General features: G+C 35.9%; 1 protein-coding gene across 3 annotated transcripts in view; it reads right to left on the bottom strand.

Annotated features, from left to right (window-relative positions):
- Window positions 1–12,308, bottom strand: part of CD28 (CD28 molecule) — a 45,530-nt gene that overhangs the window by 16,137 nt on the left and 17,085 nt on the right. For all 3 annotated transcript variants that reach the window (XM_074340762.1, XM_019726879.2, XM_074340760.1), the window contains one exon: window positions 214–570. In XM_074340762.1, the coding sequence (XP_074196863.1) occupies window positions 214–570 (357 nt within the window). The remainder of the gene's footprint in view (window positions 1–213; window positions 571–12,308) is intronic.

Raw genomic sequence — 12,308 nt, 5'->3', positions numbered from 1 at the left:
CTGAACATTATGGAAGAATGTGAGAAGGATCAAAATATGCAAAATATCACTAGCTTAGAATGTGTAGACTTCCTCTTTGGTCTATCCTCTTTGGAATTTATCCAACTCCCCCCCCCACACACACACACACACACACTGATCATGACCTAGTTTTCAAGACTACAGTTGAAAACCATTACTTTAGAGTGGTACGCTACTAGAGTTACTTGTTACCTTTCACATGGATAATAGTTCCGTTGCTCTTCTCATTGTCTATGTAAGGAGGAGGATACATGATCTCTATTTTGCAGAAGTAAATATCCGTTTGGTTAACATACAAATTCCGGAGGCAGAATGTCACTGTTTCATTGTCCAATTTCCCATCACAGCTGAATCCTGTATTTGATTGAAAATGAAGCCGATGGGAGTAGTTTCCATGCACAACACAAACTTCCACAGCACTATCTACTCCCTTATAAAGGGATGCCCGGAACTCCTTGGAGAAGAGATCGTAGGTATACTTGCAGCTAAGGTTGACAGCATTGTTGTTCACCACAAGCATGGGCGACTGTTTCACTAAAATCTTGTTATCTGGAGAGGGAAAAATCATTTGCTTAGAACAAAGGTATAAGGATTTTTTTCCTGAAATCAAGACATATTAATTAACAAAATAAATATCCCCAGAAAAGGCTTTCCCTTGACAGAGGAAGATGCAGGAGCTCTTTGGGAAATAATTATACCAAGAGTTTAAAATTTTATGGTTTGATATTATACTCATCTTCCTTTGAATGGAACGATGGAACATGGTTTCACTTGGAAGGCAGAAGTGACCTTCTGTTGGCATTGAGCACCACAGTTACGCATTTGGAATTTTTGAATCTGTACTGAGATTCCTAGGATGTTGATCGTGCTTAATTGTGTTAGTTTCCTGACTGAGTGGTACACTTGGAAATGGTTTTTAACATGTGACATAGATACATAAATAGATTTGTTTTTAAGTTGTGATACAGGCTTTTGTGAAGGAATTAAAATGTTTTGAAACATTTTGACTTTGTTTATTAGCCATTCCAAGAGTAGGATAAAGAGGTAAGAGAAAACATAACCCAAAGAGCTTATTTGTCTTCCACAGCAAATTCTGAGAACAGCCTTCTCAAGATATTTGCTATGTGTTCCTTTAAATACCAGACGATGTAAGAAACCCACAAGAGTTCTCTCTCTAGTCCATCTTATACCTATATGCTAGCCCAGTAAATGATCAAAGAATCTGGAAACCATCTAACTCAATCTCTTCATTTTTAAAGCAAAGTGCCTGAAGCTAGGCCATAAACTACATGAGAGAAAAGAACACATCTATTGTATCTTTTTCCCCACTATATCCCCATTGTCTGGTACATGAATATATATATATATATATATATATATATATATATATATATATATATATATATATATATATATATATATATATGACTGTATGAGGCCTAAAATCACTGAGAAGATGGTGAGCAAAGCTAGGACTAAAATCCAAGTCAACTACAACAATCTGAGAAATAGACCACTTAAAAGCATTGAGAACCAACTTTGCAACCAAGACTCTCCAAAATTTATCTAAAACAATAAATCATTCTGTATCTTTGATTCAGATTTTATTACTTTTTGTTATAATTTGGGAGTACGCTAATAATTATCTACCTACTTAACATTTTTTAAAACATTTTACAATTTTTTTTAAAGCAACACTGCACATGCTCATACTGAAGAGACAAAATCAGAATCTACTAAAATGAAATTTACAATTTAACCTGGATTTGAATTCATGTACTCAGATGTTTTGGGGAAAAGGAGGCTGCATATAATTAAATCACTAATAGGTTTTCATCTCCTATATAGTTGTCAATGCTGGCTATACATCAAGAACTTTAAAAACAAACAAACAACAACAAAAAAAACACCTCAGGTCCCATTTCCAGAAATTCTGATTTAATTGGTCTGTGCTGTGGGGGATAGGATATTTGTATTGTTTCTTTTAATTTTTTTATAACAACTTTATTGAGATATAATTCATATTATCATAAAGCTCACTCTATTTTGTTTTAGTTCACACTTTTAAAGTGTACAATTCAGTGGTTTTTAGTATATTCACAAAGTTGTGAATAGATCACCACTATCTGATTCCAGAATATTTTCATTATCCCCACTAAAGAAGCCCCATACCTACCAGCAAGCACTCCCCATTTCTCCCTCCCTCTAGTCCCTGGCAATCGCTAATATATTTTCTGTCTCTATGGATTTGCTTATTCTAGATATTTCATATAAATGAAATCATATAATATGTGGCCTTTTCTGTCTAGCTTCTTTCACTTAACATAATGTTTTCAACGTTCATTTATGTTGTAACATGTATCAGAACTTCATTTCTCTTTATGACTGAAGCATATTTTATTGTATGGATATTACTACATTTTGTTTTCCATTCATCAGCTGCTTCCACTTTTGGGCTATTATAAATAATACTGCTATGAACAATTGTGTACAAGTTTTTGTGTGGACATGTGTTTTCAATTCTCTTGGATACAACCTGAAGTGGAATTGCTGGGTCACATGGTAACTCTATGTTTAACTTTTTGAGGAACTCACAAACTATTTTCAGCAACTGCACCATTTTACATTCACACCAGCAATGTATGAGGGTTCCAATTTCTCCACATCCTTGTCAACACTTGTTATTGTCCATCTTTTTTATTTTAGTCATCCCAGTGTATGTCAAGTAGTATCTTGTTGTAGTTTGATTTGCATTTCTCTAATGACTAATAATGTTGAACATTTTTTTCATGTGCTTATTATCCATTTGTATATCCTTTTTAGAGAAATGTCTATTCAGGTAATTTGCCCACTTAACTGAGTTGTCTTTTTATTGTTGAATTGTCAGAGTTCTTTACATATTTTTGAAGTAAGTTCCTTATTAGATATGTGATTTGTAAGTATTTTCTCCCATTCTGTGGGTCATCTTGGTATTGTCTTTAAAATTCCGCTAGTTGATTCTAATATTTAGTTACATTTGAAAACCACTATAGACTGATAGATTTCTCAGGCTAAAAGCATATTAGAATCACGAGGCGAACTTTTAAAAATCCTCAATTCCCAGGCCAATTAAAACAGAATTTCTGGGTATAGGATCTAGATATCAGGATTTTCAAAGTTTCTCAGGAAATTCTAATTTGAAATTAAGTTTGAACCTCAGTGGCTTAACAGATGAAAACTCATTTCTTATCTTCAATTCAGAAGCCTCCACAAGCTTTCCCAACCTCATTTCCTCAAACCAAAACCCTCCCACTTAGCTGGTCCATTTAAGTCAACATCCAGTAACACATTGTGAGCATTCCTCTCTCCATACTTCAATAACTCCTTTCTCAGGTCTCAAAACAGTTAGTGTCTGTATCACACATTTGCCATTGGTCAGGTTCTACATATTGAACACCTCTTAGTTCATATCTTCAATTTGTGTAGCTTTTGACTTGTGTGTATTTCCTTTAGAACCCTAGTTTCCAAATCTCTTGAAAGCAAGGACAATTTGTTATGTTTCTTTGTATAACACTGTACAAATAATAGGATCTCATTAAATAATCAGTAAGTGAAAGATGGTGATCTGACTGTATCAGTTTTATCAGCAGCGAGGGCTGACTGCCATCTCATTCAATCCTTATTCAAAATTTGTATCTCAACAGTGACTTTAGCTTTGTTTATTATTCATTCAACAAATATCCACTAAAAGCACTAAAAGTAAACATGTAAAGAATCAAAAAGTTCAACAAGTCTTGATAGGAAAATCTAACTTATTTTTTGTTTGGTTCTATTTTGCTTGGCCTTCTTCTATGTTTACTTGGAAGGAATCATTGGGCCAATTCTGATTGAAAGTACCAACCCCAGCAAGAAATGTCAGCATCTACCCTCTTTTTCTGGGAGTTCAGGTTAGGTCTTTGTATTTCTGTTTACTGAGCCCTCCAGGAATTGTGGTTCTGTTACTAATTATTTGGGTTCTGTTATAATGGGCATTCAACTTCTTCCTGATCTGACCTTTGAAAGCTGATATAAGAAAAAGATGAGAATAAAACTTCTTTACGGAGATTAAAAAAAAAAAAAAAAAGGAGGGGGAAGGGAGCTTGGGTAGGGAAATTGAGTAGGGCTGGGGAGAAACTTTGGATGGTGACCCAGTTTGGCTTCCTTCTCCTAGCACCCACAGTGAGGTGGAGGAAGGGAAGGGAGAAGGAGGAAAGAAGGAAGAGAAGCTCTAGCATCTATACTCCAGTAGTTTGCTTAATATGCCTTGTCTAGTTCAGGCTTTGACACCTTCCCAAGATGCATATGGGAAAAATTGATTTCCCAAAGATGAACACAGCTCAGCTTCTGTCCTTGGGCAGTTCACAATCTGGTGAGAAAGAAAGATACAAAAACATACAGCTACTAAAAACAGTAATAGCACAGTGATCTGCAGAGTGTTTCTGGGGGCAATTGGGGGACCAACTAAGGAATTTTGGAGGAGGTGACTGCTGACCTAAGTCTTACAAGGTTTTATTGAGTAAAAGTTAGCTTATTTAAAATGAGTCTTTGTGTTAGAGGGTGGGGTGCGGTAGGAGAGTGTGTGTTGGTGTAGGGAGTGAGGTAGAGGACTGTGAGGAAGATAAGACAAAGAGGGAAAAAGAACAGTCTAGGAAGAGGAAAGTAGAAAGTGAAAAAGATTATGACGGATGTAGGGAATTACAGCTATCTCCATTGTGCTGGACCAAGTGTTGTATAAGACACGATTGGCAAAGCAAGCATAGTTCATACCTTGGGATCTCTCCTGTAGGTGAAGTGGCCCTATTGAAGGATTTTAAGCAGAAAAATGATCTATGCAACTTTTCATTTTATATAGATCACTTTAGCCAAAACGTGGAAAGTAAATTTGAAGGATACAAGAGTGAAAAGACAGAGACAAGTTAGGATACAATTGTAGTAGTCTAGGCAAGAGGTGATAATGTTGGAAAGAATTACAGTTAGAAAAAAGTGAATAAACTTCAGAAATAATTACAGGCTAAATTGGCAAAACTTGGCATTGGCTTAGATGTGGTCAGTGAGGAAGAAGGAAGAATTAAAAATGATTGTCCTCAGGCCACACAGACAAACCAGTAAGTAACATTCTTTTCCTTTTGCCTGAGTCTCTTCTTCATTATTTACATGACTGGAATAGACAGCTCAGAAACTCAGAGGTGAAATTTGGACATTCTTCTAGCCTGAGGGGTCATTGCAAAAAAAAATATGAATCACCTCAAAGATTGCTGGAAACACAGTTGACTCCCTGGAGCTTAGTAGTGTAGTGTTTGCTTTTCTCACAAGGGAGAAGTCGTGGTCTTTCTTTCCAAATTATTTTTCCTTCACAAAGCATAACATAGTAAGATAATTGGAAGACAGATTTTCCTTCTGTTAATCATAGGGTATCCAAATTCAAACCTCAGCATTATTAAGACTTATCATATTTTCCCTAAGCCCATTCTAGCTCAGCACTATAAATTAAGAAATTTCTCAAGGAAGAGCAATCCAAGATCCTAGTATCTAAGCTAGGGCAGTTACATATTCAGTTTTCTCTTAGGTGGTAGTATATCCAACAATTAAGCAAAGAAGGAAAAGTCCTTTATTTATTGTAATTGCAGTATAATTGGCATATGACATTATATTAGTTTCAGGTGTACAATATTTGAATATATTGCAAAATGATCACCACAATAAGTCTAGTTAACATCCATCAACATACACAGTTACAGATTTTTTTCTTGTGATGAAAACTTATAGGATAAGTCCTTTTTTGTGTATACTCTTTGTGCTAATATTCTTGGGGAAAAGAGCTTGAAAATATTGGTTACAGGGCCATTTGATGTATAAAGAGGTGTCCAATTTATCTGTCGATGTGTATCCCAGTTCTATGTCAACACAGATCATTTTTAAATTAATTGGTCCTTAAAACATAGGTACTATGCTTGGAGTAATCAATTTGCTTAATATGTGCTAGTGTGTGGCTAACAGCCTCCTAGGTTAGGGTTCAACCTGAGTTCTGGACTGGCTGACAGAACTTTTGTTTTTTTAACATCCTTTAGCACTTGGTCCTTCCTTGGTTTATGTCAATTATTCAGAGAAAACTAAGTGAGAAACCATCTCATAGAACTTCAAAATCTACATCTGCTTTGAACAGAAGCTAAATGAAGGAAATTCACTTTTGGTAGTAGAAAAATAACCAGTTGCTCCAAGTGATATTGAATATGTGTGATCAATATGACTGCCAGTAGACACAGTAATTCTGGTTCCTCTTATTTTTTCTTAAAATGTAGCATGTGTAAAAATGCACACTACTTATTCAATGGGAGTGGAGTAATGACATAGATAAGTCAAAGCAACCAACAACCAAAACGTCAAATGACATTTGGCTTTGATATGTATTTTGGTTCTCTGAGTTTCAGGGAATCCACAGTACTTCAAATAATTTAAGGACATATTGTAAAATTTAAGGATATATTTAGACTCAGAAGAAACTAGAGAAATATTTAGCTTCCCCATACTAAATTCTGTTTTTCTTTGCTTCTCGGTTCATGCCAGTTGTGTAAAGCATCCTTCTCGTGCTCTTAGTAGACCTAGCCTTTTTTCTATAAATATTTGGTTTTCCCTCGTGTGAATAGTTAGGCAAGCTCTACCTAAGTCAAACTTACTAGGTTAAAAGAGAAACACTGTCAACCCACCAATTGTATTTGCTTATGATATCAAAAGATTGTCTTGACTGACATTTCTCTGACTAAATTGACAAGTTGTTTTGATGATGAATTTAGTGCTTTGCTTTTCAAAGCCTTTCCTAGCAACTAAACCAGCTAAAGGTGTGGAGACAGGAAGCAGTAACCTCAAACTTCTTTCCCTCACAACTCCTCCTTGACAACAGACACCATGAAGAGTAAGATTGGAGGTGAGAAGGTACTTATCTGCTACTCATGGGCAAAGCGGTGAGAGCTAAAAGATTTCCCACAGATAATCTGAGAATCTTGTGCTGTAGTTGACTTCTGGAAAATTAAAAGTTGCTTGTGCTTCCATGAGAATGGAGTGGGAGAGGAAGGTTGGTTACAACAAAAAGTCTTTTTCTTTTTGCCTATTGTAAATGGATCAGTTACTATATTAATAACCAAGTCGACTTTGTGCAAGTAGGGTGGATAACCATCTGTATGGTGTGGCTCCAAGCACTAGAGAAGGAAGGAACCCTGACCCTGAAAGGACCCTCTTCACCAGCTCAATTAATGCTTAAATTTCAAAAGAAGATGAAACCTAAAATGCAGTGTGGGAAACATGTTGATTTAAATTGGTAACTATGGCCTATATACGATACAGGCTACAAAGCGTTTTCTCCTATTTTATCTCATATGAACGCCACATTAACCCATCAAATAAATAGGCAGGACATTCATCTTTATGGTCATTTTAGATGAGGAAACTGAGGTTAATGAGATCAAATGACTTGCCCAATGTTACAAGACAAATAAGTGACCCTTAAGACTTGGCTCATATCTCATGACCTCTAATCTATTGTTCTTTTTTCTCTGCCAGGTTACATCAAAATTTCAACACAATTTCAGTCATTGATTCTAGCTCTTCTCAAAGTTGGACTTGATAGTTGGATGGTACTAGGTGTCTGAAGTGAAATTTAGGGAGAATGCCATTAAGCAGGGGAGTAAATGGAGTAGAAAAAGATAGGACCAAGATAAATTTTATTTGCTCCACCATTTTGCTGGAGTCCCATCCTGCAAAAAGTACTCAGCTAAAAGGAAAGCTGGAGGTGATCTAAGCCAATCCCTTATTTTATAGAAGATGCAACTGAAAAAAAAAAAAAAAACAAGTAAGTTAATTTTTTAAACAAGGTCACACAAATAGTGGAAGAGCTAAGATATAATTTATTTATGTGCGATTCTAGGAGAAATGTTTTTAAATCATGAATGACTGAATAGAAAACCAACTTTGGGCATTCAACAATATTGACTTGATTTCATGGTCATATTTAGAAAAAGTATGTCTCCAAATTTTCTGTGCCTCTAATGCACATACACAAAGCATTTTGCTCACAATTTCAGAGACTTCCTGAAGGTCATAGATGAATCCCAGGTAAGACCTACAGACAATATGGTCACATGAAATACCTCTTATAAATTATTTCAGATCCACAAGCAATAATTATACCTTTGCAGCTCTTCTACTTCAGCTCGCTCGAGTGTACAAAAGGTTTTGACCATGAACATTAATTAGTACATTAAAGTCACTTTTCACTCTAAACCTCATTGGGGAAATCCTTAACCTCAGGGGCTTTGTGAATTACATGTATTTGTCATGTTTAATTCACAATATTCCATCTTTCTTTTTCTTTATCATAGTACCATAGAGAAATAAAATGCTACATAGAGGCTGGTGAACCAGAGAGTAGAGTAGGAAGCCCTCAATACTGAAATCTGCATTGGGAAGTTAAGAAAGCAGTAGAAAATATATAATACATATTTAGTTAGCAAGGCGATTTTCCTTCAGAATCTCTTAAGAACTTTATTGGGTTCCATCCCTGCACATCACAATCAGAGTTTCTTTTACAGTTTAAAAATCAGGTTGCAATATCCTAATCACGTTGTTTCCTTTTTCAGATTCTGACTGAACAGAGTTTAACATGTTAGGCAGGAACCAAAGAAAATGAGAGCTTTTTATTTTCAACTTGCTTGCCCTATGGTGTTTGTGAACATTTTGTGACGGTGACGCTGGTTTCCCTGGCACAAAAGAACACACCCCTCCTGACCACAGAGCTGATGAAGTTACCGTAACTTCCCTCTGAGTACGTTTCCTGCTCAGATTCAGGATACCCTTCAGCATGTGGCCATGTGACCACTTGCTCCTTTTCAGGCTCTTTAAGAAGGAGGCTGACCCATAGGCCAATCCAGTATTTGCTCAGGACTCTGTAAGACAAACTGTGTTTTCTGGAAGGAAAGGGAGACTCAACAGTCAGTGGCTCTGGTAACTCTAGCTGGTGGTTTGGTCTCACACAGATGTGAGAAAGAGAAATACGAAAACACACTCATCAGACTACAGCATCTTTCACCATCCTTTTTGAGCTACTAGGAAGATTTTTAAAAGCTATAAATGACATCACAATTTGAATGGCTCCAGACTCTAAAATTCATGTTAAAATGAAAAAAAAAAAAAAAGTAATGCAGATTACATTTTTTAAAAAACTGTGGTCATTTTGTCCAGTTTTCTGTTGACTGGCATCTTAAAACTCTCCCCACTTTCACAAGGAATAGAGATTTAAGGAAAGCCAAAAAAAAAAAAAAACCCAACAAAATTTGAAAAAGCATTGAAAAAGCATGGTATCTGTATATATACTGGGGGTGCAAAAAAAATGTACACATTTTAAGAGGCGTATTGCTTTTCGAAGTTGAATTGAGTTACAGTAGCAATGTGTAGCGTGACGTTCATTAAAAAGATGGCAATAATCAAATGAATGCTAGCATCATTCATTATATTACAATTTTAACAAGGTTTTTTCGTTTCTTAAAACGTATATACTTTTTTGACTCTCTCTCTCTCTCTCTCTCTATATATATATATATATATGTGTGTGTGTGTGTGTGTGTGTGTGTCTGTGTATATATATATATACATACATATATATATACACACACACGCACATATGTTATCTATGTTGTCTCATTCAGGATCCCAGCAGAAAACAGATGGCACACTCAAAATTAAGCTGTAGGAGGAGTGCTTACTTATAAAAGGACTGTTGGCAAAGGTTCGGAACTGCAAGAGGCAGTGCTAGAGGCTGTAGCTCATAGGAGCAGAGTTATGACCACGCTTAGGTCTAAAGGGACAAGGGGAGAGTGAGGTTACCAGAACCAGAAGGAAAGAGAGTAATATAGAGGAGGCAACTATAACAGAAGCAGTGACTTCTATTGAGAGAAACAGGCTAAGCAACTAGCCCTGCCCAAGATTATGTATGTATAACTGTCAGTTATAACAAGAACATTAACTCTTATCGGCAAAAAGCATAAGTCTTAAACAAAATCTAAACAGATCTTAGTTTAAACAAGTACAAATGATACAAATGATGACAGGTAACAATATAGAAACAAAAACCTAATTAATAAATATACTAAACAAGCTGCTGTTGGTCAGCACTAACCTAAGATCCACCTTTTACCCTGATCTGTGTTTCTACATAGGCAGACGCTATAGTGTAGAGGACATTTGTCCTTGTCCTTTTAAAATAAAACACTAATTTGAAAAAAATATATGCACCCCTACCCCTATGTTCATTGAAGCACTATTTAGAATACCTGGGATAAGGAAGTAACTGAAGTATCCATTGATAGACGAATGGATAAAGATTATGTGGTCTCTAAAATGGAACATTAATCAGCCATAAAAAAGAATGAAATCTTGCCATTTGTGACAACATGAATGGACCTAGAGAGTACTGCACTAAGTGAAATAAGTCAGACAGAGAAAGACAAATACCATATGATTTTACTTATATGTGGAATCTAACAAAGCAGAACAAAGGAACAAACAAAACAGAAACAGACTCATAGATACAGAGAGTAAACTATGGTTGCCAAAGGGGAGGGAAGTAGGGGAATGGGTGAAAAATGTGAAGAGGATTCAGAGGTACAAACTTCCAGTTATAAAATAAATAAGTCATGGGTTACAATGTATAGCATAGGGAATATAGTCAATAACATCATAATAATTTAGTACGGTGACAGATGATTACTAGACTTATTGTGGCTATCACTTGGTAAAGTATGTAAATGTCAAATCATGTTGTATACCTGAAACTAATATAATATTGTATGTCAGCTATAATTTATATATATATATATTGCTACGTGAATCCATCAGAAAGTAACTCAAAGTAGCAAAAAGTCCCATCTGAACACCTAGACCTAAGTCATTAATTCTTAAGAGAGAAAAATTCTCAAAATGATCAATAAGTACTTCCTGAAATGAAATTTTGATATGTCAGAAAATTGCTCTTTGGTATTCTAACTTCTGCCACAACAAAGTCATGCGTTCATTTAGCAGATAAATAAAACGGGACCTGATGTACTACGTTCTTCGGAGATGGGAAGATGTAAAAGATGAAGCCTTTTCCTTCTAAAAGAAATCCTAAGTCCGGTATACAACTAGCTACACTCCAAAGCCATGTATAGCACATGAGCCCTGTAGAGATTCACTGACAGTCACATGAAAGAGGCCTTGTTTCCAGAAGAGATGATTCTAGAGGCTTTTGTGGAGGTTGTCCTTTAGCTGGACCAAGAAATCTGGGGCAAATTCAGACAGGCTAACATGAAGGAAAAGACTTTTAATTGTAAGAGTTTCCTACAGACTGGCAGAGCACTCTATTTACATAATAGGGAAGTAGGTGAAGATAGCTGGTACCAATCATGCAGAGCCTTTATGCCAAGAAAAGGCACATGGATTTTATTATAAAGGCAACGGGAGACACTGAAGACATCTGAGTTGAGAATATGGCAGTAAGTGCCACCTGAAGATATTATTAGCACAGCAGTGCAGAGTGCATTGGCTTGGAGCAAGGATAGAATGGAGGCAGAGACCAATTGGAGGCTGTTGCAGTAGCATTGATGTGAGTTCATAGGACCTGAGCTGCAGAGGTGGCAGCTGGGATGGAAAGGACAGACAATGCATTGGTGCTCGGTTGTGCTCGGTGCTGGTGAACAAGAATCAAAACTGACACACAGTTCCTGGGCTGGGTAAGGGCAAGAGTGGAGGTAATTGTTGACAAAACTAGGTAAGTGAAGAGAAGAAATTTGTTTGGAAAAAAAGCTGTTGGGTTCAGTTTTAGATGTTGGGTTGAGGGATGAGCAAGACATCCTGGAGGAAAGGCCCAGGAGTTAGATATGTTGAACTAGAGTTCAAGAAAGTCAGAGATTGGTATGTATAGTATGTATATTGGTGTGTCATCTGTATTACCCTGTTTCCCTGAAAATAAGAACTAGCTGGATAATCAGCTCTGATGTGTCTTTTGGAACAAAAATTAATATAAGACCCAATATTATATTATATTATATTATATTATATTATATTATATTATATTATATTATATTATATTATATTATATTACATTATATTATATAAGACCCAGTCTTATAGTAAAATAAGGCCGGATCTTATATTAATTTTTGCTCCAAAAGACACATTAGAGCTGATTGTCCAGCTAGGTATTATTTTCAGGGAAACACAGTAGGATGACAGTTAATATTAAA

The sequence above is a fragment of the Rhinolophus sinicus genome, linkage group LG01 (assembly GCF_036562045.2).
Source record: "Rhinolophus sinicus isolate RSC01 linkage group LG01, ASM3656204v1, whole genome shotgun sequence".
Taxonomy (NCBI): Eukaryota; Metazoa; Chordata; class Mammalia; order Chiroptera; family Rhinolophidae; genus Rhinolophus; species Rhinolophus sinicus.
Note: the sequence above shows the minus strand (reverse complement) of the source record. Positions and strands in the feature narration are given on the sequence as shown.